This window comes from Sitophilus oryzae, unplaced genomic scaffold (genome assembly GCF_002938485.1).
Source record: "Sitophilus oryzae breed Bouriz unplaced genomic scaffold, Soryzae_2.0 scaffold_803_pilon_pilon, whole genome shotgun sequence".
Classification (NCBI taxonomy): domain Eukaryota; kingdom Metazoa; phylum Arthropoda; class Insecta; order Coleoptera; family Curculionidae; genus Sitophilus; species Sitophilus oryzae.
In genome coordinates, this window is record NW_022147421.1 from 340701 (window position 1) to 367059 (window position 26359).

Genomic DNA, 26359 nt, shown 5'->3' on the forward strand with positions numbered 1-26359 from the left:
ATACAAGGTATGATATTGCGCAGATTGGTCGCTACGTCACAGGTGATAACAGGCGCTATTGGTCAGCACGCTCCGCGCGCCAGTTCAAATCGTCAAGATATTGTTATAAACCTGTTTTTTTGTTTATATACCGTCATTGAATTATCGCTAAGCAAGTTACTGTGGAGCAGTGCGTAAGGAGTCGGGCTAGGAAGCGAGAGACCGGAGTTCGAATCTCGGCCGGGACATAACTTTTTATTTATTTTTTTAAATACTGTTGTATTCTATAGTTTATTTTTGTAGTATAAAAAAAGAACTATTTATTCTGTTATTTTTTAATCTCCGGTATTAATATAAATTGATTGTTGGTACAATACCTCATTTAATATAAAATAATATTCTACTTTTTGAAATGTATCGGGCCCTAATTGTACCTAAAAGTAATATATTTTTAATGATATACCATATTGTAAACTATTTAATATTTCAGTCACTTAAAAAGTTAATTTGCATTGAATAATTGCCTACCATTAAAGGAAATTTGAGCTATATAATCCTTGATGGGCATATTCTGGGTATGCAAATACTTTCTCTAAATTTTGGGTTTCGTTCAACCGATTTATTCTCAAAACCTGAAACATCTACATATAAAAAGAAGCAGAGGTCACTAATTATAATAAACTTCACCCTTGGAATTACTTCCACTAATTATAATAAACTTCACCCTTGGAATTACTTCTATCACAATTACAATACATTTATCTGAATTGGCATTTTCTACTTTTCGATGGGAAACAATAAAATTCCCAACATTTTTTAAATGATGTAACAATTCCTCTTGTGGTTACTTTTCCATATATTATATCCTCATCTCTGTCCTTATGTGAAATCAGAGGCAATTAACATGAAAATTATTTACCATAAACATCGCAAACTAAAAACCTAATAAAAAATTTTATAGGTACCAAATATAGAAATAAATTTAGTATTCTTACCTATTATGGTCCAAAGTCCAAATCCATGTTAATAGATAATTATTATTTTTAAATATGTTTTTTTGGAACTGCTGGTTTTAGTAATTATTAAATTAAACGAACTAAAAAGTCTTAAAAATAAACAATTCTTAACCATAACCCCAAAAAATGCAGATCTGTCAACTTTCTTAATTTTTTATTTATTCCTCATTTTCCTAGTGACGTCACAGGTGGTATGCGCGAACTGAACGAAATTGGAGCCGCTATCGATCATACCTTATATTCTTTGTACCATGTCTGAAATCTGTCAATTCTAATAAACTGTGAAGTTAGACAATAGTTAGACAGAAACATTGCTGTCCTTGTCTAGGCGGCCATACTTGTCAGGAGATGATAGGAATGACACTAATGACTGTTTCCCAATTTTCGTATTTCACTGTCACCCCCCTGGGTTCCATCTATTTCAAATATTATATTGTTTGAATGTCATATAATAATGGCAACAGCTGTCATGGACTTCAGCGATTAAAAGATGATCATAAATCATTTTTTCAAATGGAATCCCACTTTTTTTATTTCGCTATGTAAGAGTCTCACTTTATTTTTCTTTGGTTCAGTGAAAAATAAATAGCCTTATTGGCGTACAGTAGTAAATTTAAATCTCTCGGGCGCCACCTCTGTTATTTATAGTGGAAGAGGTCCACGTTTCGCCAATACGGGTAGCTTTTATACAGTGGAGATACCAGGGAGTGATGAAATGAAAAGAAATAAAACACACAGTTAACCATAACATAACATTAAGGCTTTATTTAATTAATTAACTATATGCTAAATACCCCAGGAAGTTTCACGACTTTAAATTGTAATGAAAGTGAAAGAAAGTTTATAATTAATGACTCGTAAAATAAAATTTACAACAATCGAGCACCTCTAGAGTTTTGACCGTATAATCTCGATATGCAACTCACTGTCCGATTTAATCACGCGAATTCAAAGCGCGTTTTTGACATGACGTTCTAGTAAATAAAACGACGCGAGTTTCTAACCGGCGTCTAACTTAACGGCGTCCTAGTAAACACAGACATGTACGTACCGGAGCGACATAATCTTTTATAAACCGACTTTCTAAACGTCGGCGACGTCGTTACAGGCGTCCCGGGATAGGTACGCACGCGAGCCCTGGATCGTTCGCAGTAGAACGAAACGGAGTCCTGTGGGATAGGTACGCACGCGAGCCCTGGATCGTTCGCAGTAGAACGAAACGGCGTCCTGTGGGATAGGTACGCACGCGAGCCCTGGATCGTTCGCAGTAGAACGAAACGGAGTCCTGTGGGATAGGTACGCACGCGAGCCCTGGATCGTTCGCAGTAGAACGAAACGGCGTCTCGGTGAGTCGTCTGGATAAGCACAGTCCACACCGCCCGGTCAGGACCACCTCGGGATGTCGGCGAGATCCCACGGCGCTCCTGATGAGAATACGGGAACTACAGAACCAGTCTCGGGATTTGGACGAGATCCTGTCTTAGCTCCAAGGATATTCGCACCCGGGTATTTACTGTACTACCTTAACCGCTATCTGTCTCCCTTTTTAATAAAAGAAATCGGTCTTCGCGTCCACGTAATCCGTTCAGCTCCCCTACCTGTTAGAGGACGGTTGGCCCTGAACGAATACAAGTTTTTGCTAGCTCTTGCGTTCGCGCGATCCGTTCAGCTCCCCTACCTGCTAGAGGACGGTTGGCCCTGAACGAATATAAATTTCTTCGCCCCTCGCGCCCACGTGATCCGTTCAGCTCCCCTACCTGCTAGAGGACGGTTGGCCCTGAACGAATACAAGTTTTGCCAGCTATTGCGATCGCGCGTTCTAACTATCTCTGTCTCCCTTATCCCTATAACGCGTCAAGGCAGTAAAGTAAACGGTATTAACAATAAAAAGAATACGACCTACTCTCGATCACGTTGGCGGTGGGTGCTTACCTTATACAATACGGCGGCAGGCGGCTGGCAGCGACGGCGGCAGGCGGCGGCAGGCGGCAGGCAGTAGGACACTTGGCAGGGCACTCCGGACTCGAACCTCACTGGTTCACGTGCGACCGCTAACTGCCTCTGTAGTGCCAGTGCGGCCGAGGTACTCGACTACGCTCCCCTCCACTCAACCTGCACTGGTAGGGAGAGCGGCGCAAACGTCTCGGTTTCTCGCACCGAACCACGGCGACCAAAACCGATCAAAACTCTCTTACAAAATGGCAATTAAATATTTAACTTATTTAATTCAACAATAGAAACACTAATGAAGTTCATTACAATAATGAGTTAACAATAAAATACACTGCCTGTTATTATTACAAGAGAATCAAGTCTCTATTATTCTAGTATAATATTAATATAATATACAGGGTGGCCCAGAAATTTTATGAACTTCATTACAGCTAGTCAAAAGGTTTTTCAATTCGTTACTTTTTGACTATACATGTTCCTATACCTAAAATAAATCGTTTTTCAGTTATTGAAGATTTAGTTTTACAGCGTATATTTTTCTTGATTTTAACCAGTAGCCTATGACTTTAAATGTGAAGGGATGTAAAACAATAGATCTGGCCATGTCATATTGTGACACTTTGTTCAAAAAGCAGTATGTTATCTATCATCATTTCCAAGCCAATTTTGCGCTGTTTTTTTTCGATCTACGGTATATTATTAATAATATCAACTATTAGATATCACTAAAGAGCGAAAATAAGAGATATATTTTTATAAATACACTATTTAAACTCTTAAAGCAGGCAGTATTTATATTATAGGTTCAAATAATTTGTTTTCTGACAGATGGAAATAAATTGTCTGACTTTTGACACTTAATATCAAAGGAAACTAGATAAAATCAAGAAAAATATGCGTTTTCAAACTAAATCTTAAATAACTTAAAAACGATTTATTTTAGGTATAGGAACATGTATTGTATAGTTAAAAAGCAACGAATTGAAAAACCTTTACACTAGTGAAATAAAAAAGTGTTTCCATTTGAAAAAAATGATTTATGAAAATTTTTTAATCGCTCAATTACCTGACAGCTACCGCCATTATTATATGACATTTAAACAATTTAATTTTTGAAATAGATAGCCACGTGTCCTCTCGTTATGGCACAATATCTTATAATATGGCTTATAATCACTAAATTTGACGATTAGGCTATACACATTTTTTTGACAGGTAGTTTTTTTTTCGTCCAAAAATTTAAAATATTTTTTTCTCAAAAACGGTTAATGTTAGGTATAAAGTGTTTGATATAAATATTCATATAATTTTACAGAGAATTTAAGTATGAAATAAAAAATGTGAGCACCCATTTAAAATAAGAAAGTTGCTGCCAACTTCCGGTATTTACGGAAGCGCCGCCATATTGAAAATACTTTTAATTGGTAGATCTCGTTGTAAAACAATGATGTGCAAACATTTCCAATCCAGATATTGTGGTTCTCTAAAACTTCTAATGCACTCTAAGCCTGGGACACCCTGTATATTCATATTTTCACTAATAATAGCTTATTTCTCAAGATTTTTTGAACAGTTGTTCTTAAAGTATGATTAAGCAACTCAAAAAAATTTGAAGAATTTGTTCAATCACATTTAAAAAAAATTGCATAATTACGAATAGTAGATTGGTTTCTTTAACGTTACGAAAAACAGTGTCAGGATCATATTTTTAACTAATGACCCAATCTTCCATTTGACGATCACGAAAATCATCCACATGCCATATCTCGGCCAATATTGGCAAAAACCCCGGTGTTTGAGCGTTTAGGGCCGATTTTAACCGTTATCCTATGACTTGACGAAAAAAGTGTTTTTTTTTCTTGTAGATCATGACCTAAGCTTCATTTTTTATTTCAAGAAAAATTTTGTAAATTAGATATTTTGGAGATATTTGCGAAAAACTGATTTTTAGGCCATGTGGGCCATTTTTTTGGCCAAAGTCGGCAATGCACGATGTTCAAATTTTTTGCCCTAATATTACTCCCCAAAAAATCCGCCTTAAAAGTTATGGACGACGAATCAAGCCGATGTTTGGATTTTTTCGTGCCCTTATTTACTGGACTAATAAAACAAAAAATTAAAATACAGTAATTTATTGAATTTTCTAGATTGAAAAGAGAACTGGAAGCCAAGAGAAGACTTTTGGAAAGATCAAAGTGCGATGTAGAAAGAGCAAAAGACATTTTATCCGATTACGAAAAAAAAGTCTCCCTGTTACACGCCCAAGCAGTAAAATCATCGAAAACTATGAAATTGAGCAAAGAAAAATTTTGTCAGTATTTAAAAGATCGCGACGAAAAAATCAAGTACTTGAAAGAGAGTCAAGAATTGCTGGCGAAGAACGTCAAGCAGAAAGACTCGATGTTGAAAGAGAAAGACGAAGAAATATCAAATTTAAATTATACCTTAGAAGCCATGAAAAGGGCGTTTTCCGAAACTTCTGAGAAGTGTACATGTTTGGCCGAAACTAATCAAAGTTTATGCGAGTCGGCAGAAGTGTTAAAAAGTCGTCTGATGACTACGTCTACTGAAATTGACAAGCACAAGGAAACTATCAAAGTTTTGGAACAGGTACAGCATAAACTTTTATCTAAGGCCGGGTCCAGACCAAGGTGACAAAAAGTAAACACGATTTTGAGGCAAAAATAAGACAAACTTGCGACAAAAAATGGGGAATTCTGACAAGACAAACTTGAGACGTATTGTCCACACCGCAAGGACAAAAGTACAACAAAGTCAAAAGTTTAGTTGTTGCGAATGAGTTTTATTAATAGACTAAGAGCTGGCTACATAAAAAACCTTATCATCTTTACATGGCCAATTTTTTGTGTGAAGTATCCTTTTGTGTAGCCATTATGAAATAGTCATGTCTGCCAGCGCGATCCCGGGGCTTAAAGCGGGGGCGGCCTATCAAAAGGGTGAAATTTTCACACTAAAAATATTATAAGATACATGAGTTATAATTGCGAAAATAGCTATTATTTATTATTAAGAAAGGTGGAAAATTGTTGGCAGACATTTTTCCAGTCGCTAAAATGCCGACCGACAACGCGAAAGAGGCATGAAATTTTAAAAATTATTAAAAAATGAAATTTGAAGAATGAAAAAAATTATGGCATATTTGCATGCCGATTGGTGAAATGTCATATTTATTTACTTTAAAAGCCGTATGCAAAAGGGTAGACAAAAAGATCGTGGCTCGATCAGCTGCAGACAGTTATCAAAAGCGCGATATTACTCTAGCGCTTTCAGGGAACGCTCGCCGCCTCATCCATTTAAGTATAGATAAATCATATAATATACGATTATAATATAAATATATTTTTTTATTATTTCAATAACGATTTTTTTGTCTGCCCTTTTGCATAAGGCTTTTTAAATTAATTAACAATAAACATGACATTTCACCAACCGACATGCATGTATGCGATGATTTTCTTTTGTTAAAATTCTATGTCTCTTTCGCGTTGTCTGCCGGCATTTCAGCCACGAGAAAAATGTCTGTCAACAATTTTACATGTTTCCTAATAATAAATAAAAGCTATTTGGCAATTATAACTCGTGTACCTTATAATATTTTTAGTGTCAAAATTTCACCTTTTCAATTGGCCGCCCCCGCTTTAAGCTCCGGGATCGCGCTGGCAGCCATGACTATTTTACAATGGCTATACAAAAGGATACTTCACACAAAAAATTAGCCATGTAACGATGATAAGGTTTTTTATGTAGCCAGCTCTCGGTCTATAACCATGTGTGATTTCATTGGTCTCCTACTGTTGGCAGCACATGCCATCCTCCACACTGCGCCGACAACTTGTCGTAAAATATACGAACAAAACATAGACACTTTGATCTTTACCGACTCGAGACGACATTGAAAAGTCTCCGAATTTTGAAATAAAACAAAAATGTCACAGAAAAATGTCGTAAAACATGAATGTTTCTGTCTTGTCGATGTTTTGTCTGCTTGGTCTGGACCCGGCATAATACAACTTGTTTATACAGGGTGGCGCACTCGGTGTTGACCCCTCGGCGCACCTCATTCGCGTCTTGAATTCGCGTTGACTGGTGCTCATAAGTAAATACAGGGCCATAAGAAAGGAGAAATATTTAAAAAGAAATCGGCGATAACTCGTAAACGAGCTAATCAAAAATATCTAAAGTTATTCTTTTGAATGTGGGTTTTAGTGCTCTTCAATAGACCTAAATAGAATTATTCTCTAAAATAATTAGGGAAGCCAATAATTGACCCCATTAAAATTTACATGGGATTTCCTATGTCCCGCTCGACGATGCAACACCCGGTATACCTCTACATTACTGGTTATCTTTTATTCTTAACTCTATGGTTTCATACCTTAAACCAGTGTATAGTGGTTATTTCGCAATATCTCAAGTAGCAGCGGTTTTTTTTAAGTTTTTTCATCGATTCTAATGTGTTTTGAAATCGTGACGTCAGCGTAGTATTGTCGATACCCACATTCGCGTTAATTATATAAAAACGGAAAAATGTAGCTAACCTAACCTAACCTAACACCCGATATTTTATTTAATTTTTGGATTTTTGAATATAAAATAAGGCATTTATTATAAGGGTTAAATATGTTTACAAGCTTTGGATTTTGAGATATAGGTATAGTCTATGAAACGAATAACTTTGAATTTGACAGTTCTCGCGGGCTTTTCTAGTGTTAATTTTATTAAGTTAGCAACTTGCGGCCATGCTGACGCATTGCCGTCTCTAATAGAACAGCCTCGGAGCGAGATTTATGACGTCACGGTAGTTAGATACTACGGATTAATAAATATGTTGTAGAATACATGGAAAACATAATTATTCCTCATATTTTTAGGTTGAATTTTAAAAATGATATATTTTACATGAAATATACATAATATACAGTTAATAATACAATATTATTACTATACATATGCAAACTATTTATAGTAATAAATACTTTGGCAATTAAACTATGAACCATACAAACGCAGCAAATGTTTTACAATATACAAATAATGACTAGGTACATAAGATAATGGGTAAAATGTAAAATATAATTTAAATTTTGGGGTTTGAAAATAATTTATATGTATATTTTGCAAGTATCAATGTTCGAAAAATTATATTTGCAAATAATACAATATCATAGAAAAAAAGGCGTCAGCGATGGCTATGAAATAAACATCGCTGTCATTTTATATATAAAATTATTCTAAATTTTTTTATTTTCTTGGGATTTAGGTTCGGAAACGCTGATTAAGTTTTCATTTAGTTTTTCATTTTTTTTTTCGTTTAAAAAAAATACGAGGAATAATTATGTTTTCCATGTATTCTACAACATATTTATTAATCCGTAGTATCTAACTAGCGTGACGTCATAAATCTCGCTCCGAGGCTGTTTTATTAGAGACGACATTGGTCTGATATTTAGAAATGTCAAAAGCTGATATTTTACTTTTGACATTAATGCCATTTTGTGTTGATTTTTGCAAGAAGAGGAAGAACTGTCACTTGTTTTAGTATTTTCCTTTTCTATTTCACGAAAGTAAAAAGAGTTACCTATCTGAGTCGTTCAGGCACTCAATTTAAAGAATATCAGTAACTTTTTTGACAGAGGGATTTTATATTTGCCATGTTGGTAAAAAATAACGGTCAAAATTCAAAGTTATTCATTTTATAGACTATATTACGATATTTAAATCACAACCTAACCTAACCAATGCAAAGCAATTTTCTTTTTACTTTTTTTTTCTACTTTCAATTTCTCGAAATTAGAAAAAATATACAGCTAAAGGCCAAAAAATATTATTTATTAATATTTAAATATTCATGATGTAATAAAAAAGATTTGTCAACACCCTGTACATTACTTTTCAGAATTAATTCTTGTGCTGACTTTTAATTTGATTGCTTCCTTAAATGTATTCAGGGGTATCAAAAATTGCTAGTCTATTTTAAATACTTTTTTTTGAGCGGGGAAAAAATCTGCAAACCAGCGACCTGCAAACTTACCGACTAAAAAAACCTCCACAAGCTGCTTTGAATATCTCCCCTAGGAACTACCTTTCGGCATTACTTCTCAAGGAGGCGGTTTTACGGCGATGTTTTAGTTACTTCGTCTAGCTTCTTTCTCTTTTATATCTATTAGTGTCGCCATAAAAGTGTGAACACTATTCCAATTTTCTGGAGATCGAATCATCTCTGGAACTAGATCGGAAACCTTAATTTTATGGACTCTTAGTTTTTTGTACAGAACTCTTCGTTCAGCTGTCCAGCGCCGCGATTACATTCCAAGAGAAATGTAACTCCACCGTATCAGCATCGGAGTCGCCATGGAGACATCTCGGGCTATCAACTAACTTTATTTTATGCAGGTAATACCTGAAACAACCGTGGTCAGAAAGAAATTGACTCATGGCATAGCTAGGTTCTCCATATTCTCTATTTGTCCAACACTCTAGGTCCTTTATAATTGTTCTAGTCCATTTACCTTTCCCATTTCTGTTTTCACTCCATCTTTTACACCATATTTCCAACTCTATTTCTACTTGCTTCCGCTGTTCTTCCTGAATGTGCTTGCCTTTCTTTCTTCAATTACTATGTCTATTGGAGCAATTGAGCTCAAAATTTTTCTGCAGCCCCCGCAGATATTGTCCTGTATCCACGACATACTCTTATGGCCAATCTTCGTTGTACTGCGTTCTTTTAGCTCCTTGTCTATTCCTTCTCTCCAGCTCTTACGTGGTCTACCCTGGTCATTTTTCGTCGTCTCGCTGCGCTGGTGTCCAGTTGTGGATCTGTTTTGGGAGCCTTTCCTCTGACATTCTTTGTACGTGACCATACTATATTAGTTGTTTCGTTTATGTCATCAGCTATTGTTCGATTGACCCTTATAAATTTTCGTTATTCTGTTGTTCGTATACTTTATTTATTTTATTTTATTTAGACTTAGAGATGTTACTATCTCACAAGACGCTATTTAACATAGAGATTGCCTTTCTTCCCTGAGCGTTTCTCTCTCTAATGCATGGCTTTATCAAGAGTGCCGTCTCTTGAAATTTTGGTTCCCAAGAATTTCTTGGAATTCTTGGAGGTTTTCTTGGAATAAATAGTAATAAATAAGAGAGACTAACAAATGTAAATTAATGTCAAATTTTAGAAATTCTGTGAACTTAATGATGCCTGTAAAAAAATTAATACCAAAGCACGGAAACAGAAGGAAAACTACGACAATAAATTAAAAGATTTCACCGAAGAGAAAAGCAAAATGGCAGAAAAAATGTCGGAGTTATCTACAAAAGTGGACGAAGTGGATACCCAGAAAAACATTATCAAGGAGCTGGAATGCGAATGTAAAAATCTGAGAGAAAAAATTAAATCGCTGGAAAATATGTCAGACAGGTTATAACATAATATGAAATTATCAATAAATCAGATATTAATAGAACAATAAAAATGCAGATGCGAATCTTTGGAACAAGAATGTAAGAAGCATTACGAATCGCTATTAGATTCTCAAGTCAGTTTCCACAAAGAAAGAGACGAAATGAACAAATTAATCGACCAACTTACAACAGTGGTGAAAGATAATAAAACGACTCTTCAGCACATGTCTGAAATCAATAAACAACAAGAAGATTTGATTAAATCCCAGAGCATGGCTCTATTGACTAAGGTACTCGACTTTTTTAAAGAGATAATTTACCCAAATCGATTTATAAATCGGTCTGAATTTTAGGAGCAACAACTAAAACTGATTGAGAAGCAATCAGAGCAATTTGAAATCAAAAACAAGGAATTGGAAAGAGAATTGGAAGATTTGAGAAGGAATTTCTCAGCACCATGCAGTAAAGAAGCATGTATATGCATATCGAAAGAATTAGAGAAAGTTAAGTAAGTTATAAATTTATATCTACTTAATACTTCGATTTAAGTTCAAACTTCTATTCTACAGGGCGTTTCTAAAAACATGTGCCATCTCTTGTGGGGAAATTCCTCACCTAAAAATAAGATTTATTTTAGTAGAAAAATATTCCAGTGATAACCTACATGCATGTACCTGGTAAATATGTCGACACTTTTTTAGTATTAAAATATGTCTCACTGATAATAACTTTTACCCTCAAAATTTCAACGAATCGCTAAAAGTACTTGACAGAAAATTATAATAAATCGGAAAAATATTAAGATTATAACTAGCGATGGGAACTATCGAATGAATTAGACTATCGAATGGTTACTGAATGAATGATTTCAACTATCGAATGGTTTTATTCGAATAAAATCATTCATTTATTTGTATACTAAAGCATATGTGACAACCTCGCCGTGCGACTAAATGGTTATCGTTGAGCCACGACTATCGAATGCTTTTGATAAATGAAATTTAGTATTTAATTATATTTAATTCGTTTGATTTTTGTGTGCGTCAGTGCATTATTAGTTCTTCCAAATTTTTATAACTTCGCCTTATAAATACTGTGCTATTTTTGCGTTTATTAAAATATTTAAAATACTAAAATAGTAGTTTTTTTTAATTGACGATTGTGTGCGTGTGCAGGTGTCAAAATTTTTCAGAAAATTTGTGTGATTTTCCATAGCCCGGATCAGTTCAATTATTTTATTTTATATGGTATATGGTCTATTTTTAATGGGAAATTTTGAGAAGTAGCAATTTTAAGAGAGATGAGATGAACTTAGAATTAATTAAAAAATACATATTTCTATTTTAGATGTTTTAATAATATGAATTAGTTGAACTTAATAAATCATATATTTAAGTAATGTGGTTAAGTAAATGGTTATCGAACCTTTAAAACTATGGGGTGAGAAAAATTAAATTGAAAGTTTTACACGTGCCAATTTAAAAAAAATGTTAACGATGTTTGTATTTTGTTTGTGCTAATTCTCTTACATGTAGTTTTTTGCGAAGAAATATTTCATTTATTTTTTAAAGTAAATGCCAGTAAAAGTAAATATTATTTTTAAATAGTAATATCCTTGGTAATATAAAGTACCTACATAATATAAATAATTTTGATTTCTAATTTTTTATTTATATTTTCCTTCCATTACACTGCATGCTTAGAAAATTAATATGTTTATATTTCATGATTTTAAAGTTTGTTGTTAATATAACAAATTAGTTCTGTAATTATTATTATTTAATAAACCATCATTGCCAAAAAATTTAAAGACTATTATTTTTAAATAGGATCTAATATAAGTAATTTTGACATCTAATTTGTTGTTTATATTTTGCTACTACGTAAAAAATGTTTATATTAAATTATTTTAAATTTTGTTGTTAATAGGTATAACAAATTATTACTGTTATTATTATTTTTAATATACTTAAAAACATTAAAAATAATTTTCCTACATCCAAAATAACAAGTATTATTGCAGTGTAACAACAGAATATTAATAAAAAAAATGCAAAATATATAGATATACTATCCCTAACTAACTAAAGCCAAACAATAATATTCTTTGCTAATATCAACTAATACCAATATATGGCAACAGCGCCCTTCATAATGTATTTTCTGTGTAAATACTAGCACCTCAATAAAAAAATAATGTGTCCTTATCTTTATATAACTCCGCAAAAAAATCAAAGATGCCGGCTTTTCATAGCATTGCCACCGCCGTCGGGTTTCTGAAAGAAACCTACGTCGCCGGATTTCACAACTAAAAAATTCAGTTAATATTTTATTATAATCGATCCTGACGAATAAATGAATTTCATAAATGAATGAATTTTTATAAATGAATGGTTTTTGCTGCCGAATTACTAGAATACAATATTTCGTTGCAGATGACGCATCTATTCGATAATTTTATTCCGAATAGTTTTCAACGAATGTTTTCTTTACTAGCTATCGAATTATTTCGATCGAAGTCTGCAACTATCGAATGTTTCGGATAGTATCCTTATCATCTGATAGTTCTTACTACTAATTATAACCGGGGTCTGTAGCTAAGCAAAATAAAGCAGAATCGAACTTATGTTGATATGAAAAAATGTAAATCTTATTTTTACGTGAGAAGTCTTCCCAGGAAAGATGGCGCATGTTTTTTTTAAACAACCTGTATACGAATTTGTGTAGAAAAATAATATATGTTGAAAATAAGTAACTTTAAAATTAATTATAAATTTTCTAATTGATCAGTAAAATAAAAGTATAGTGTGTCCATCGAGAGATATAACAGTGACATTGTCTGACCTTTCAATTCAAAAGCAAATATTTCTGTTTGAATTTTTGGAATGCCGTCTGTCGAAATTGTCCTTTCTCTCGCTGGATAAACTTTATTTTAGGTAGTTTACTTACAGAATAAAAATTGTAATTGTTGTATCTTTTGCGCTGGTTATGGTACCAATTAAACTTCTCTTCTAGTGGACTGTATTATTTATTTGGGTATTACAAACTAACACTATTTACACTGATTTTATAAATATAACGTAATTCGTCACCGTGTGCTTTTATCGTCTACCAAGAACCTATCAAGAATGACTTATGTCAAAAAATGTGTACAGTGGTGTAATTTTTCAAATAAATTATTAAATGTGATCAGTGGCGTGACAGATAAACATAATACAAAAAATCCAACATACTGCCCGGCCTTGAACTATCTTTTAGATAGTTAAACAAAAAAGGAAAACAATGAACACAAGTTAAACAATGAACATTAAGAAAAACATGATTTAAAAAACATATATGGTGTGATAATAAGCACGAAATAAACATTCAGAGTGGAGAATGTCATTATGCGGTCACAGCTCTCTTCCATCTTCTTCATACTGGTAGGACAATACTTTTTGTCACTGATCTCTTCACCTCACCAGACGATGTGCGCACTGTCACAACGCGCACGACACCATCAGACCCTGATTAAGCAGTGCTATTCTCCCCAACCTCCATCTGGAGAGGGGGAAGGCTGTCCTCTTTCAGTAGAACCAGATCCAATGCTCAGTTGATGATTTTGGTTGATTTCCACTTGCCCTGTTCTTGGAGTGTGGAAATATATTCTTTTGACCATCTGGTCCAGAAATGTTGGAGCACCTGGGCAAACTGCTGGATACTTTGATAACCTATTTGTTGGTGTCCCGTAAGTCACTCTCGGGTAGGGAAGAAAGGGGGGGTCCAAGTAGAAGTATCCAGGAGTCATGCGGAAAAATCGCAAGGATCATTTGACAAAGGATGAATAGGTCGTGAGTTCATACATGCTTCTATCTGACAAGTGATTGTAGAAAATCTTTCGAACGTTAAATTTAAATTACCTAGAACTCGTTTAATATGATATTTAGCAGTACGGACTGCAGCTTCCCACAACCCACCAAAGTGAGGCGATCGTGCAGGAATAAAATGCCACTGTACAAATTCAGAAGTTAAGTAATCTGTATATGAGGTATGAACAGGTCTTGATTTAATAAAGTTAAAAAATTCTTGTAAGTTATTTTGAGCACCGACGAAATTTGTGCCGTTGTCGCTATAGATATTGGTAGGTTTTCCACGTCTGGATATAAAACGCTTTAAACAGTTTAAAAAACATTCGCTGCTGAGGTCACTTACCAATTCTAAATGACAAGCTTTTGTTGAAAAACATATAAATATGCATAAGTAACCCTTGACTGTTCGATTACCGCGGTATTTATGTAGTTTTATGTTAAATGGACCCGCATAATCCACTCCACAATTCTGAAAAGGTCTTGATGGCGTAACTCGGTGTATAGGCAAGTTACCCATTATAGGTGTTACATTGTTGGCCTTTTGTTTAAAACAAACAATACATGTTCTTAGTATGCCTTTAATAGTGTTTTTTGCTGATAAAGGCCAATACCTCGTTCTGATAGTAGCTAATAGGGTTTGAGTTCCTGCATGAAGCATTTTATAATGTTCATGTCTGATAATAAGCTTAGTAAAATGATGTTTACCCGGAAGGATTATCGGATGTCTTTGTTCATAGATAATATCTTTGGCATGTTTTAATCTTCCTCCTACTCGGATAATATTGTTGTTATCTAAGAATGGGTTTAAGCTTAGTAGTTTGCTTTGTTTGGGAATACATCTGCCATTCTGTAATGCATGTAGTTCTGCTGCAAAACATTCTTGCTGCACAAGTTTTAATAAGAACCATAAACTATTCTGTAGCTCAGCAACAGTTAGTTCTCCGGTTAGCTTGATAGTTGTTTTTGATATATTATGTTTAAATCGGAAAATGTATGCTGTGACTCTTTGGAGTTTCATAAGTGATGAAAATCTTGTTAATAAAGTGGTGTCTAATGCTTGCTAAAACATACTATTGATGCATTTTTCTTTGTCAGAATTTCTTCTGTGGCGAGTTGAGTGTGTGTTGAAGGCCATGTATCGAAATTCTCTCAACCACTTTGGTCCATACCACCATAGTTCTGAATGACTCAGTTCGTACGGTGTTGCAAATTCACGGGATATAATATCTGGTTGGGTTACACTCTCTTGACACATGATTCCACACACCTTTAGTATTTTCTGTGATTTCTTTTTGTATTTCTTAATACGGTTTGCTACAAACACTTTGCAAGTTACAAGGTTCCAATTCTAACCAAGCTAAACTATTAAAAGCACCCAGTAGTAGATTTTATCAATATGTACCGATAAACAACTTAAACAGACTGCATTAATCTTGATAATATTAATGCACCACAAAGTTCAAGCCTAGGTATTGTTTGCGTTTTTATTGGTGCTACCTGATTTTTGCTGGAAATAAGATTAATGGTATGTTGACCTTATTTGATTGGTTGATCGAATATAAATTGTTGCTCCGTATATTTTTTCACTAGCATCGCTGAACCCATGTAGCTCAATCTTAACTGGATTGCTGCAAATTGTTTGTCTGTGAATTTTGATATTAGTGATTTCGCATAGTTGTGTGCTATAGTGAGACCATTCTTGATTCAGTGTTGCAGGAATTTCATCATCCCATGATAAGGATAATAACCACAGTTGCTGTAAAAAACTCTTTGCTCTTGCTGTAACTGGTCCTATCAATCCCATAGGGTCATAAATTTTCGATACCATTGATAGAATAGTTCGCTTAGTGATCCGATTGTTCGTATTTGTTTGATTGAATGAATATTGTAAGGTATCTGAGGTGGCATCCCAGATTATACCTAAAGTTTTCTGAATTTTATCAGAGATTGTTTTCTCACCTGTGTCATGTTCTTCAATAAGTGAGGAATGATTTGATTTCCACTTTGACAATGTGAATCCACCTGATTGTAAAATTTGTTCAAGTTCTTGTTTTGTCTGAGACAATTCCAGTAGGCTGTTTGATCCTGTAAGAACATCGTCGACATAAAAATCATTTTTAATGATATTACTGGCAGTTGGGTATTTAACTTCGTTTTCAATCCCAAGTTGGTGTAGTGATCGCACTGCCAGAAAAGGTGCAGAACCTGTTCCATATGTTACAGTATTGAGTTTATATGTTTGTATCTGATCTGACTTATTGTATCTCCACACAATGCACTGAAATTTTCTATGTTCTGGTTTGACATATACTTGTCTGTACATCTTGACTATGTCTGCAGTTAATACAAATTTATACTGTCGAAATCGTAAAACAATATCAAATAAATCTCTTTGGACTTTAGGTCCTACCATGAGAATATCATTGAGAGAAATACCATTAGATGTTTTTGCCGATCCGTCAAATACTATTCTAAACTTATTGGTGTCTTTCTGTACAGCATGATGTGGAATAAAATTTAAGTTTTCATCATCTTCTTGGTCGATTAAGGACATGTGGCCTAAATCCTCATATTCTTTCATGAAATTATGATATTGCTCTTGAAATTCAGAGTTTGTCTTAAATCGTCCCTCAATTTGACTAAATCTCTTTAGTGCTATCTCTTTTGATTCACCTAGATCATGTTTTTTTATGATTAAAAGGTAACTCTACAATAAAATGTCCTTTACAATTTCTTTCTGTGGTTTCAGAGAACAAATCTTCGCAATACTGCTCTTCCTTTGTGTATGATGTGGTTCTTTCGGGATAATTTTCGATTTCCCAAAATTTCTGTAGTTGTGATTGAATTTCTTTGTTGATATCATTAGTTGTTAGATTACATATTATCTTATTTCCTTGCCTCTCTGGTATGGATCCTGCAACTATCCATCCTAGCTTCGTTTTCTGTCAGATAGGTGAGTTTGGTTTAGAATTAATCCTGCCTTCACAAAGAAGTTCATAAAATACTTCAGCGCCTAATAATAAATCAACTGTACTGGCTATGTTAAAGTTTTCATCTGATAGTTGTATGTTGTTCGGAATTTCAAATCTAGATTTGCTAAAACTAACTGATGGAATATAATTTGTTATATTGTCTAAAACTAAAAATGATTGTTTAACAGAAAAATTATTGAATCGTGATTGTATAATTGCTGATACTCTATTTGTTATAAATGTGCTAATTTGGTTAATTCCAGAGACGGTACGTTCACAGGTGTTCTCTGTAACTGTAGTTTATCTGCAAGTGATGAAGAAATAAAACATGATTGCGATCCTGAATCGAGTAACGCTCTGGCTTTATGGATATTTACCAGCTGAACTATGATGTCTACAATAGCAGTAGATAACAGAACCTCCCTGTCTCCGTTGTTTTCATAACCTGATATGGTTATCTGATTTTGCTGGACTGGTATAACTTTCAATTCCTCTAGATGATCCTGATCTATTTTGAGTGTTGTGTTGGGAATTTGACCTGTTGGTATGATGATTGTGATCTGAACGATTGTTCGATGAACTACCTGATTGCAGTTGACGTTCAATATGTAACAGTGTGTTATGACGCCTTCCGCACTTTTTGCACGTTCCTGCTCTGCAATTTTCAAGACTATGATTCGATCTTAGACAGTTTAAACACAGATGTAGTGCCTTTATGTCGTTGATACGCGTGGACACAGGCTTTGATAAAAATGACTCACAGTTGTTAATAGTATGATTGCCTTTACAAAAAGTACATATGAGTTGATTGATGTTTGCCACCATTGCATGTCCTCCTGACTTTGTTGAAATGCGTGGCTTGTTGCCTTGTTTTGTGTCTATTTTGTCTAGCTTGCTCTCTAGCGTCTCTAATAGCTGACATCTATCTGAAAGAAAGCTCAAAAAATCATTCATATCAGGTAAATCTGTCTTTATGGTAAGACTATGCGATTCCCATTCGCGTTTTGTCGTTGCGTCTAGCTTAGCTGAAATTAAATGTATTAACAATGTACCCCATTGATCTGTCGGTTGTTTCAACGCTTTTAGAGCTCTCAAGTTCTTTCGAATATCATTCAGCATTCTTTTTAAACCTGTTACTGATTCCTTATCCAACGGACTTAATTCAAATAAAGATCGCACATGACTATGAATGATTAAACGCTTATTTTCAAAACGTTCCCTCAGAAGATTCCAAGCTACCATGTAATTTGAGGAGGTGACCTCAAGTGAATGAATTACATCTGCTGCTTCATCTTTTAAATATGATTTTAAATAGTAAAAACGCTGAATATCATTTAAAGTTTGATTACTATGAACTAAAGAATTAAACGTTTCATAAAATTGCCACCAATCCTCATAAGACCCTCCAAATTTGGGGAGTTCAATTGCAGGCAACTTTATGTTGTTTGAATTTTGAAATGATTGATCAGTAAGTAAATCAGAATTTGCAGTATTAGTGACATCAGCAGCATGAGTTGGAATTAAACTTTTCGCTTGAGATATAACGTTAAAATAAATGTCTTCAAATCTTACGCGCTCGTTTACTTGTATATCTGACTTGTCTGAAGTTTCAATATCAAATTGTACAGTGTCAAATAAATCCCATAGCTCTCACCCCGCTTGATGCGTTCTTGAAGTTGAGATGCGCTACATCTGTATAGCTGATAACAAATTTTTAAGACGCTCCAGTTGATTGAACAGGCTGGTACGCTTAGCTTTCACCCTTTAGTTCTGACATGATTGAAATGTAAAATGATTAATTTTGTATGATATGTTTATACGTATTGATATGATTAGAGTATATTATTATGATTATTGTTTGTTATTGTTTTAATAGACTGATAACTAGAATTGAGAATGTTAAAGGAATGAGAATGTTAAGGAGAAATAAAGGAAGTGACTTACATGTATGTGCTTGCTTTTGGTTGGTTTATGTTGCTTGAGCTGCTTGGTAGAGTGCTTGAACTGATGTTGGTTGTTGGTGACGAACTTGATGTATGCAGAAATGGTGAATGATGATGAATGTGGTTACTGACTTTGATCGCTTCTTGATAATATGATGACTGATTGATGATATGCTTGATAATATATGGTAAATGGTCTGCTTGCGGACAATGATGAAATGGATATTTTCTGAAGTTTCTGAATCTGCCGAAATGCGTGCCGGGACCAAACGATATCTGTGTATTCTTAAAATGGTGACTGCGCAAGGCAATTAAGATGGCGATAATATGTTGATATATGGCGAATGCGCCAGGTAAGGATACGATTTTCTTCGTGTATTGTGGGTAGAATACTTGCTAATGCGGCATCGCACGGCTGCACGGCGTCGTCCTTGATCTGATCCGGAAATAACTGGATTGATAACTGAATTGTACCTTAATATCCGGCTCGAAGGACCAAAAATTATGTTGTATCTTTTGCGCTGGTTATGGTACCAATTAAACTTCTCTTCTAGTGGACTGTATTATTTATTTGGGTATTACAAACTAACACTATTTACACTGATTTTATAAATATAACGTAATTCGTCACCGTGTGCTTTTATCGTCTACCAAGAACCTATCAAGAATGACTTATGTCAAAAAATGTGTACAGTGGTGTACTCAAATAAATTATTAAATGTGATCAGTGGCGTGACAGATAAACATAATACAAAATCCAACAGTAATATTTAAGTTACCTATTCATATGAGCCAAAATATTTATTTATTTATATGAAAATACGGAATTGATATCATATCCAGCGTTCGGAAGTAGTTAATTAAGACGTAATTTACCTGATTAACTACGTGTAGTTTTTCTTCAAAAACTACGTCTCTTCCCTGTTCATTAACTACATGAAACTACGTTAATAAACTATGCGTATTGATATTAAGGAATAATTTTCCTTTTGTATGAGGTGTAATAGAGATAATATGATATAAATATTATATTTAAAGCCATATTTCTTCTGTTTTCTTAAATACATTATGTGTTCTTAAAGCTTCAACTTATTATAACCTCACCTCAAACCTTTGATATTTGAAAGTTACATACATACATAAACTACACCTTCTACATAAACTACATTAACTACATGTAATGTAGTTTATGTAGTTTTCCGAACCCTATCATTTTTTTTTTCACAATAAGGGGCCGTCCTCTGCCGGAAACACTGCGACCTGTGAGGTAGTGATGGGTTGTTATTTAACTATCTGTTATTTTATAACAATTATTTATAAATAACATAACGCAAACTGCTTCTTCTAAAAAAATAACAGATATAAAATAACGATAGTTGCCGCTGCAGAGACGTCGCCGCGATACGAAAACGAAGTCGGCGCTCTGCATCACCACGAAACTTATGCTGCTCGAAGCAATTCCAAAACAACGGTATGGATGGAAAACATGTTATTTCGTCAACCATCGATACAGGCGGCGAGACAACGGACAACGGAGGGGGAAAGCGCTACGCCGAACGTAGCTGCTTCGGTCGATACCGTCGATTGGTCGTATTTACAACAACTTAAAAATAATAGGATATAAAAGAAGCAGGTTTTGAACAGTTGCGGCATAACGCCTGGCGGTGGAGATAACAGGATGGAAAGGAACGCTGTTGCATCGGTCGATTGTCGATGGAGGCTCGCAACGGCTGGAGAAGCAGTTTTAGATATGTTATTTTCAACCTGTTACGAGCATAACAGGGCGGCGGTCGGCATAATCGGTGTGGGAAAGGAGAGCTGCTGCATTTGGTCGATTAGAAACATGGAGGTTCGAAACAGGTTGGGGAATAACGCATCAGTTGTTTTAGATACATTCTGTTTCAACCTGTTACGAACATAACGGACGGAGGTCGAGATATTATGGCGCTGTATGTTTCAGTACTTACTTATTAAGTTTCAATATTTAGTATTTATTTATTCTGGAAAATTTCAGAATAATATTTTAAGATTTTTTAAAATGTATACAGGGTGTTTTGAAAAATCTGGTCATTGGATGATTAATCACGATCCTGCTTAGCTGATTTTGGAAACGGATTGACTTTAATGTGTAGAGGTTCGATAAGAAGGGATTTTTTCGAAACTCGAATTCTAAGGGGTGAAATTAATTTCAAATATTAGAATATTTTTTATTTAAAAACCGGTGAGTTTTTCTGAAAACCTTAAAAACACGTATATTTTTATTATGTTGTTTTACACATTTTAAGATTTTTATATACAGGGTGTTTCATAAAATATGACCATTGAGAATCATCATTCTGCTAAACTGCTGGACGTTTAAAGCTGATTTTTTGCAACGAATTGACTGTGGGGCGAGACTCGATAAGGAGGGGTTTTTCGAATCTCAAATTCCAACAGGGTGAAAACGCCCCTCAAATATTACAATATTTGTTATTTAAAAAACGGTTAGTCTTTCGGGAAAACGCCTGACACATAATTTATTTTGTTTTTTATATTATTTTGATTTTTTTAAAATCATACAGGGCGTTCCAAAAGTTGAGTAATTGATTAACCACGATTCTGCTTAAACTGCTCGACGTTAGAAAGCTTATTTTTGGCAAATGTGAGAGAATTTTATCCAGTTTTGTATGTTAATGGAAATTTTGTTTTGCTTTATCATCAACATTAGAAATTATTAAATCGACGCGAACGAAGTCGCGGGTACACGCTAGTTTAAGTGTAAAATTAATCTGAACTCTAATGTGTAGTTGGGTTTACTTGGCGAAGAATATACTCACACATTTTCTTATATTGTTATTTTTGACCGCAAATGGTAAAATCATAACTAAGAGCTTCTCGCCCGTCGAGTGAGATGCACCCCTGTACACTGCTACGCAATTCAGGGTCTACGCGTATCGAGGGGCAGGGCGTGGGTAGATCGCAATGGTATGACGAGTGGCGGAATTTTGGCTTTTTTATATCGCAATATATCGCAACAGCGCTTATTTGTAAACAACCACCGTTTTTAGAGAGGTATTTAGATAACAATCGATATTCAGAAATGTTTTGACACCCTGGAAATACTACCACCTAGCACGTCATTGTTGCAACTTGCAACTGCGTTAATACGCCTGGCGGTGACCGTCTCATACTCTTTCAGATATTTAGCAATAAAATAAAGAAACCTGTTATTTTTAAGCTGTTATTTTAAGCTGTTTTTTATAAATAACTATAACAGTTTCAACTGTTATCTAAAAATAACAGTTTTGCCCATCACTACTGTGAGGCCTATTGTGTTTGTCCCCTTTCTATATCTGCACCCATTCTCCTATCCCTGTGCCCTGCACTAACTTATGCAGGTCCTTGATAGGATGGGAGCATAGTTCCTCCGGTTCTAGCCTAGCTTTCCCAAATAAAAAGTGTCGCTTGCGATCCAGAGCCTCGCAGTGACATATTATGTGCTCCGCTGTTTCAGGATCTTTATCGCAGAGTCTGCAGCAAATACTTCCTTTTGCTGACATATTGAGCTTGTTCAGGTAACACTTGACAGCCATATGTCCTGTCAAGAGGCCTGTTGTAATCCGCAATTTATTCCTGCTAAGCATTAGCAGTTATTTTGCGGTTTTAGAGCTAGGTCCTTGGATAAAAGCCTTGCTGTGCCTGTACCCCTATCTGTTTCTCCAGTGGACATTCTGCTTTTCCCTGATCCAGAGTTTTAAAGTAATTACGGGCCATACATTTGGGTATTCCCAGTACTGGCTCTTGGACCAAGATAAGATGCCGATGATCCTTGCCTAGCTAGCTCATCGGCTTTTTCGTTGCCTTGATGCCGCTGTGGCCCGGCACCCAGAATAATTTAATTCTGTTCCTGAACCAGAGCTTAGTTCACCTAGGCATTCCCAGACGAGTCTCGACGATACCTTTGGGTTCATAAGCGCCCCAAGTGTCGCCTGACTGTCTGAGCATATATTGATATCCCTGATCATATCATTTGATTTAATTTTTGTAAAGCAAAACGCACTGAATGCACATTACATATGTTAATATAGTAGCAGAGCTGCATCATCGCAACAGATAAATAGAAACTAACGTTTGACATTATAGTCTAAGAGCTAGCAACATTTTCGAGAAACTATTTTAAGAAAGCTGGCTCCTTGATAGAGTTGTTATATCTTTTTTACTAGTGTTTGAATGTCTGGGCCCCGCCGTTACCTGTTGCAGCCTGATTACTGCGCATCGGAAGAAGATATTTTTTTTATTTAGTCCGTTAAATTCTAGTATTGAATATAATTCGAGCAAGTCTCCATAGCGCAGCGCGTAGAGTTTCCGACTACGAACCGAGGATTCAGAGTTCGAGACCGGGTCAGGGCAAAAACTTTTTTATTTTATTTTCGTTTATATTTTGATAGTAAAGTACGTATTAAATATTTGTTTTTTTTTGAAACACCAGAATTATTTAATACTTTACTATCAGAATATAAACAAAAATAAAATAAAAAACTGTTTGCCCTGACCCGGTCCCGAACTCTAACTCCTCGCTTGATAGGCGGAACCTCTAAGCACTGAGCTATGGAGACTCGCTCGGTTTATGTTCAATATTAGAATTTAAAGGACTAATAAAAATATAAGATCTTCTTTCAATGCGCAGTAGGGAACGCAACATTTACCGGCAGCCAAACGGGCCGCATGCTGTTCCAGAGAGCATAGTAAACGATATATTAAAGAGCCAGCTGTCTTAAAATACTTGTTTTTCCGACGTTGCTAGCTCTCGTACTATTATTCTCATATCGACTAATAAAATATAAGACTTATTAGGTATTTGCGATCGTAGTTAAATTAGAGTACGTAATTGATATAGTACATTAAAACCAGCATATTATGCACCAACAGAATACTCCGAATACTGCGCAAATACGGCCCAATTGCGCAACTTTGCAATTTGTGCGTAATATACTTTATACAGCACTCAGTATGTTTGATAACCACAGATAACATACTGTTACGTATTTCGTCGGTTCCGTGTGGATAGAAATTTATTTAAACACTATCTATTTAACACTAATTAACAAAAACAATAACGATAAAAGACTTATAGAACTATTTACAAACAATTTATAACTAAGAATTTATTTTGAATTTTAGCGCGTCAACTGCACTGGTATATTTATAACTGCCCTCTCTAGGCCACAGCCGCCGGCTTTTATACATACAGTTAAAGTTTACTAGAATAGTCCATAGATCGTTAGGTGCATAGAGAAGATTTTCGAATGTTCTCGTATGTACTACTCCATTCCAGTGGGACTCGATCCTTCTCGAATCTTCGAATGAAGCATCGCGGTGTCTATGCGATGTTAAGGTCATCCGAGGGCGGGCCATATTGTTAGGTTAGCTCGAGTCCACACCGGTCCGCAACACTGCCCCCTTCTTAGGTACATGCTCGTCCCGAGATGTACAGGTGAATGAAGGTATTTGCAAAGCTGGCCCCTGGTACATTGAGAAGTCTGGTAGAAATAGCAGTCTACAGTTTTCTCTCCCGATCTCAGCTTTGGATTGTAGCAGCAAACGAGGATCTCGATTCCCGTAAATCTGAACAAGACTTCAATCATGTTCCGGATTGTACGCCAACTCAAACCATCGAGTCCACAAGCCAGCTTCGGAATGGCTAATCGTGTAATGTTGTTGTTTAGCAGGGCTTCTCTCAGTTCAATCAGGGTCTTCCATAGATTGAGATAAGTCGGCTTACTTGGGGACCATTCCTTGGTGACTAGGTAGAAAATGTGCCTTGCTTGACCATGTTCATTGTCGGTTAACCTCAAGACGCTTCCAACCTCTGGATCCTGTCGGCGTAGTTCTCAGACACGCCCAAACTTCTCAGCGATTCCTCTGGACATCCGCAAATCTCGGGCCACACAATGAGCGAGCGAATAATCAGGAGGCACGGAAAAGAGGTCTCGTTGATCTTCTTTGGTTACACCATAGCGAGCCTTCTCACTGCTGTTGTATCGGGCCATGAAATCGTCAAAGGATATCTCCGAATCAGGGGGATCAAAGCTGCAGGTTCTCACGGTCCCAGCACGATCTTCTATTTCGCCTTGGTAGGGGCTCAAACGGTTGAAATGAACTATCCTCGGTTTTCCTTTTGGCAATTTTTTTGATACGGTATACGACGTCATTAATCCTATCCATGACTTCGTATGGGCCTTCCCACGAGGATTGTAGCTTGGGAGATAATCCACGACGTCTCTGCGGGTTGTACAGCCACACTAAATTCCCTGGTTGGTACCCTCCATGTTCAGCTTGAATGTCGTAGTGCTCCTTCATTCGGTCACTAGCGCTTTGAATATTTAGGCGGACTCGCTGATGAATGTCGTCCATCCTTTGGCGTAGTCTTTGGACATAATCTTCTCCGGCGACATCTTCTCCCGGTCGGCAACCAAACTTCAGGTCACAAGGTAGGCGCGCTTCCCGTCCCATAGCGATGCTGGCTGGAGTTTGCCCTGTGGATTCTTGGACGGATGGATGATCGGCCAACAGGAACAGGTGAAGAAATTTGTCCCAGTCTCTTTGGTGGTCAGAGACTACTTTGGCCAAATAACGGTTGATGGTTCTGTTCATGCGTTCAACTATCCCATCGGATTGTGGATGCAGAGCAGTCGTCCTGGTCTTGCGCTGTTAAGGTCATCCGAGGGCGGGTCATATTGTTAGGTTCGCTCGAGTCCACACCGGTCCGCAACAATACTGTTGCGGACCCGTACCGTGTAAACTCGGCCTTAGACTTCAGGCGCCTGCTATGACTCATACGCCCACCGACGTTCGAAGAACGAATAAGAATTTACTAGACAAGTCTGGACTGTCTGTTTCTCTCGTATATAAGCCGATGACCGAAACCTGAAGGGGAGAGAGATAAATAACCGATCGACGCGTACAGTTACAATCGCCGCGCTAATTCAAAATAAATTTCTGGTAGATAAATAATTAGATAAATTGTAAATAAGTTATAAATAGTTCTTTAAGTTTTTAATTGTTATTGTTTTTGTTAATTAGTGTTAAATAAATAGTGTTTAAATAAATTGTGACTTTCTATCCACACGGAACCGACGAAAAACGTAACAATTGGTGTCAGGTGTGGGGTGTGTGATAGACTAGAAAAATAAAAAGACTAACAATGGCTCCGAAGAAATTGTTGAAAGACTTGAAAGTGTCCG

General features: G+C 35.7%; 1 protein-coding gene across 1 annotated transcript in view; it reads left to right on the top strand.

The window, feature by feature from the left end:
• Positions 1-26359, top strand: part of LOC115888615 (putative leucine-rich repeat-containing protein DDB_G0290503) — a 74501-nt gene that overhangs the window by 10781 nt on the left and 37361 nt on the right. The window contains exons 6-9 of the mRNA XM_030908380.1: positions 5096-5558; positions 10148-10389; positions 10450-10663; positions 10727-10881. Coding sequence (XP_030764240.1) covers positions 5096-5558; positions 10148-10389; positions 10450-10663; positions 10727-10881 — 1074 coding nt within the window. The remainder of the gene's footprint in view (positions 1-5095; positions 5559-10147; positions 10390-10449; positions 10664-10726; positions 10882-26359) is intronic.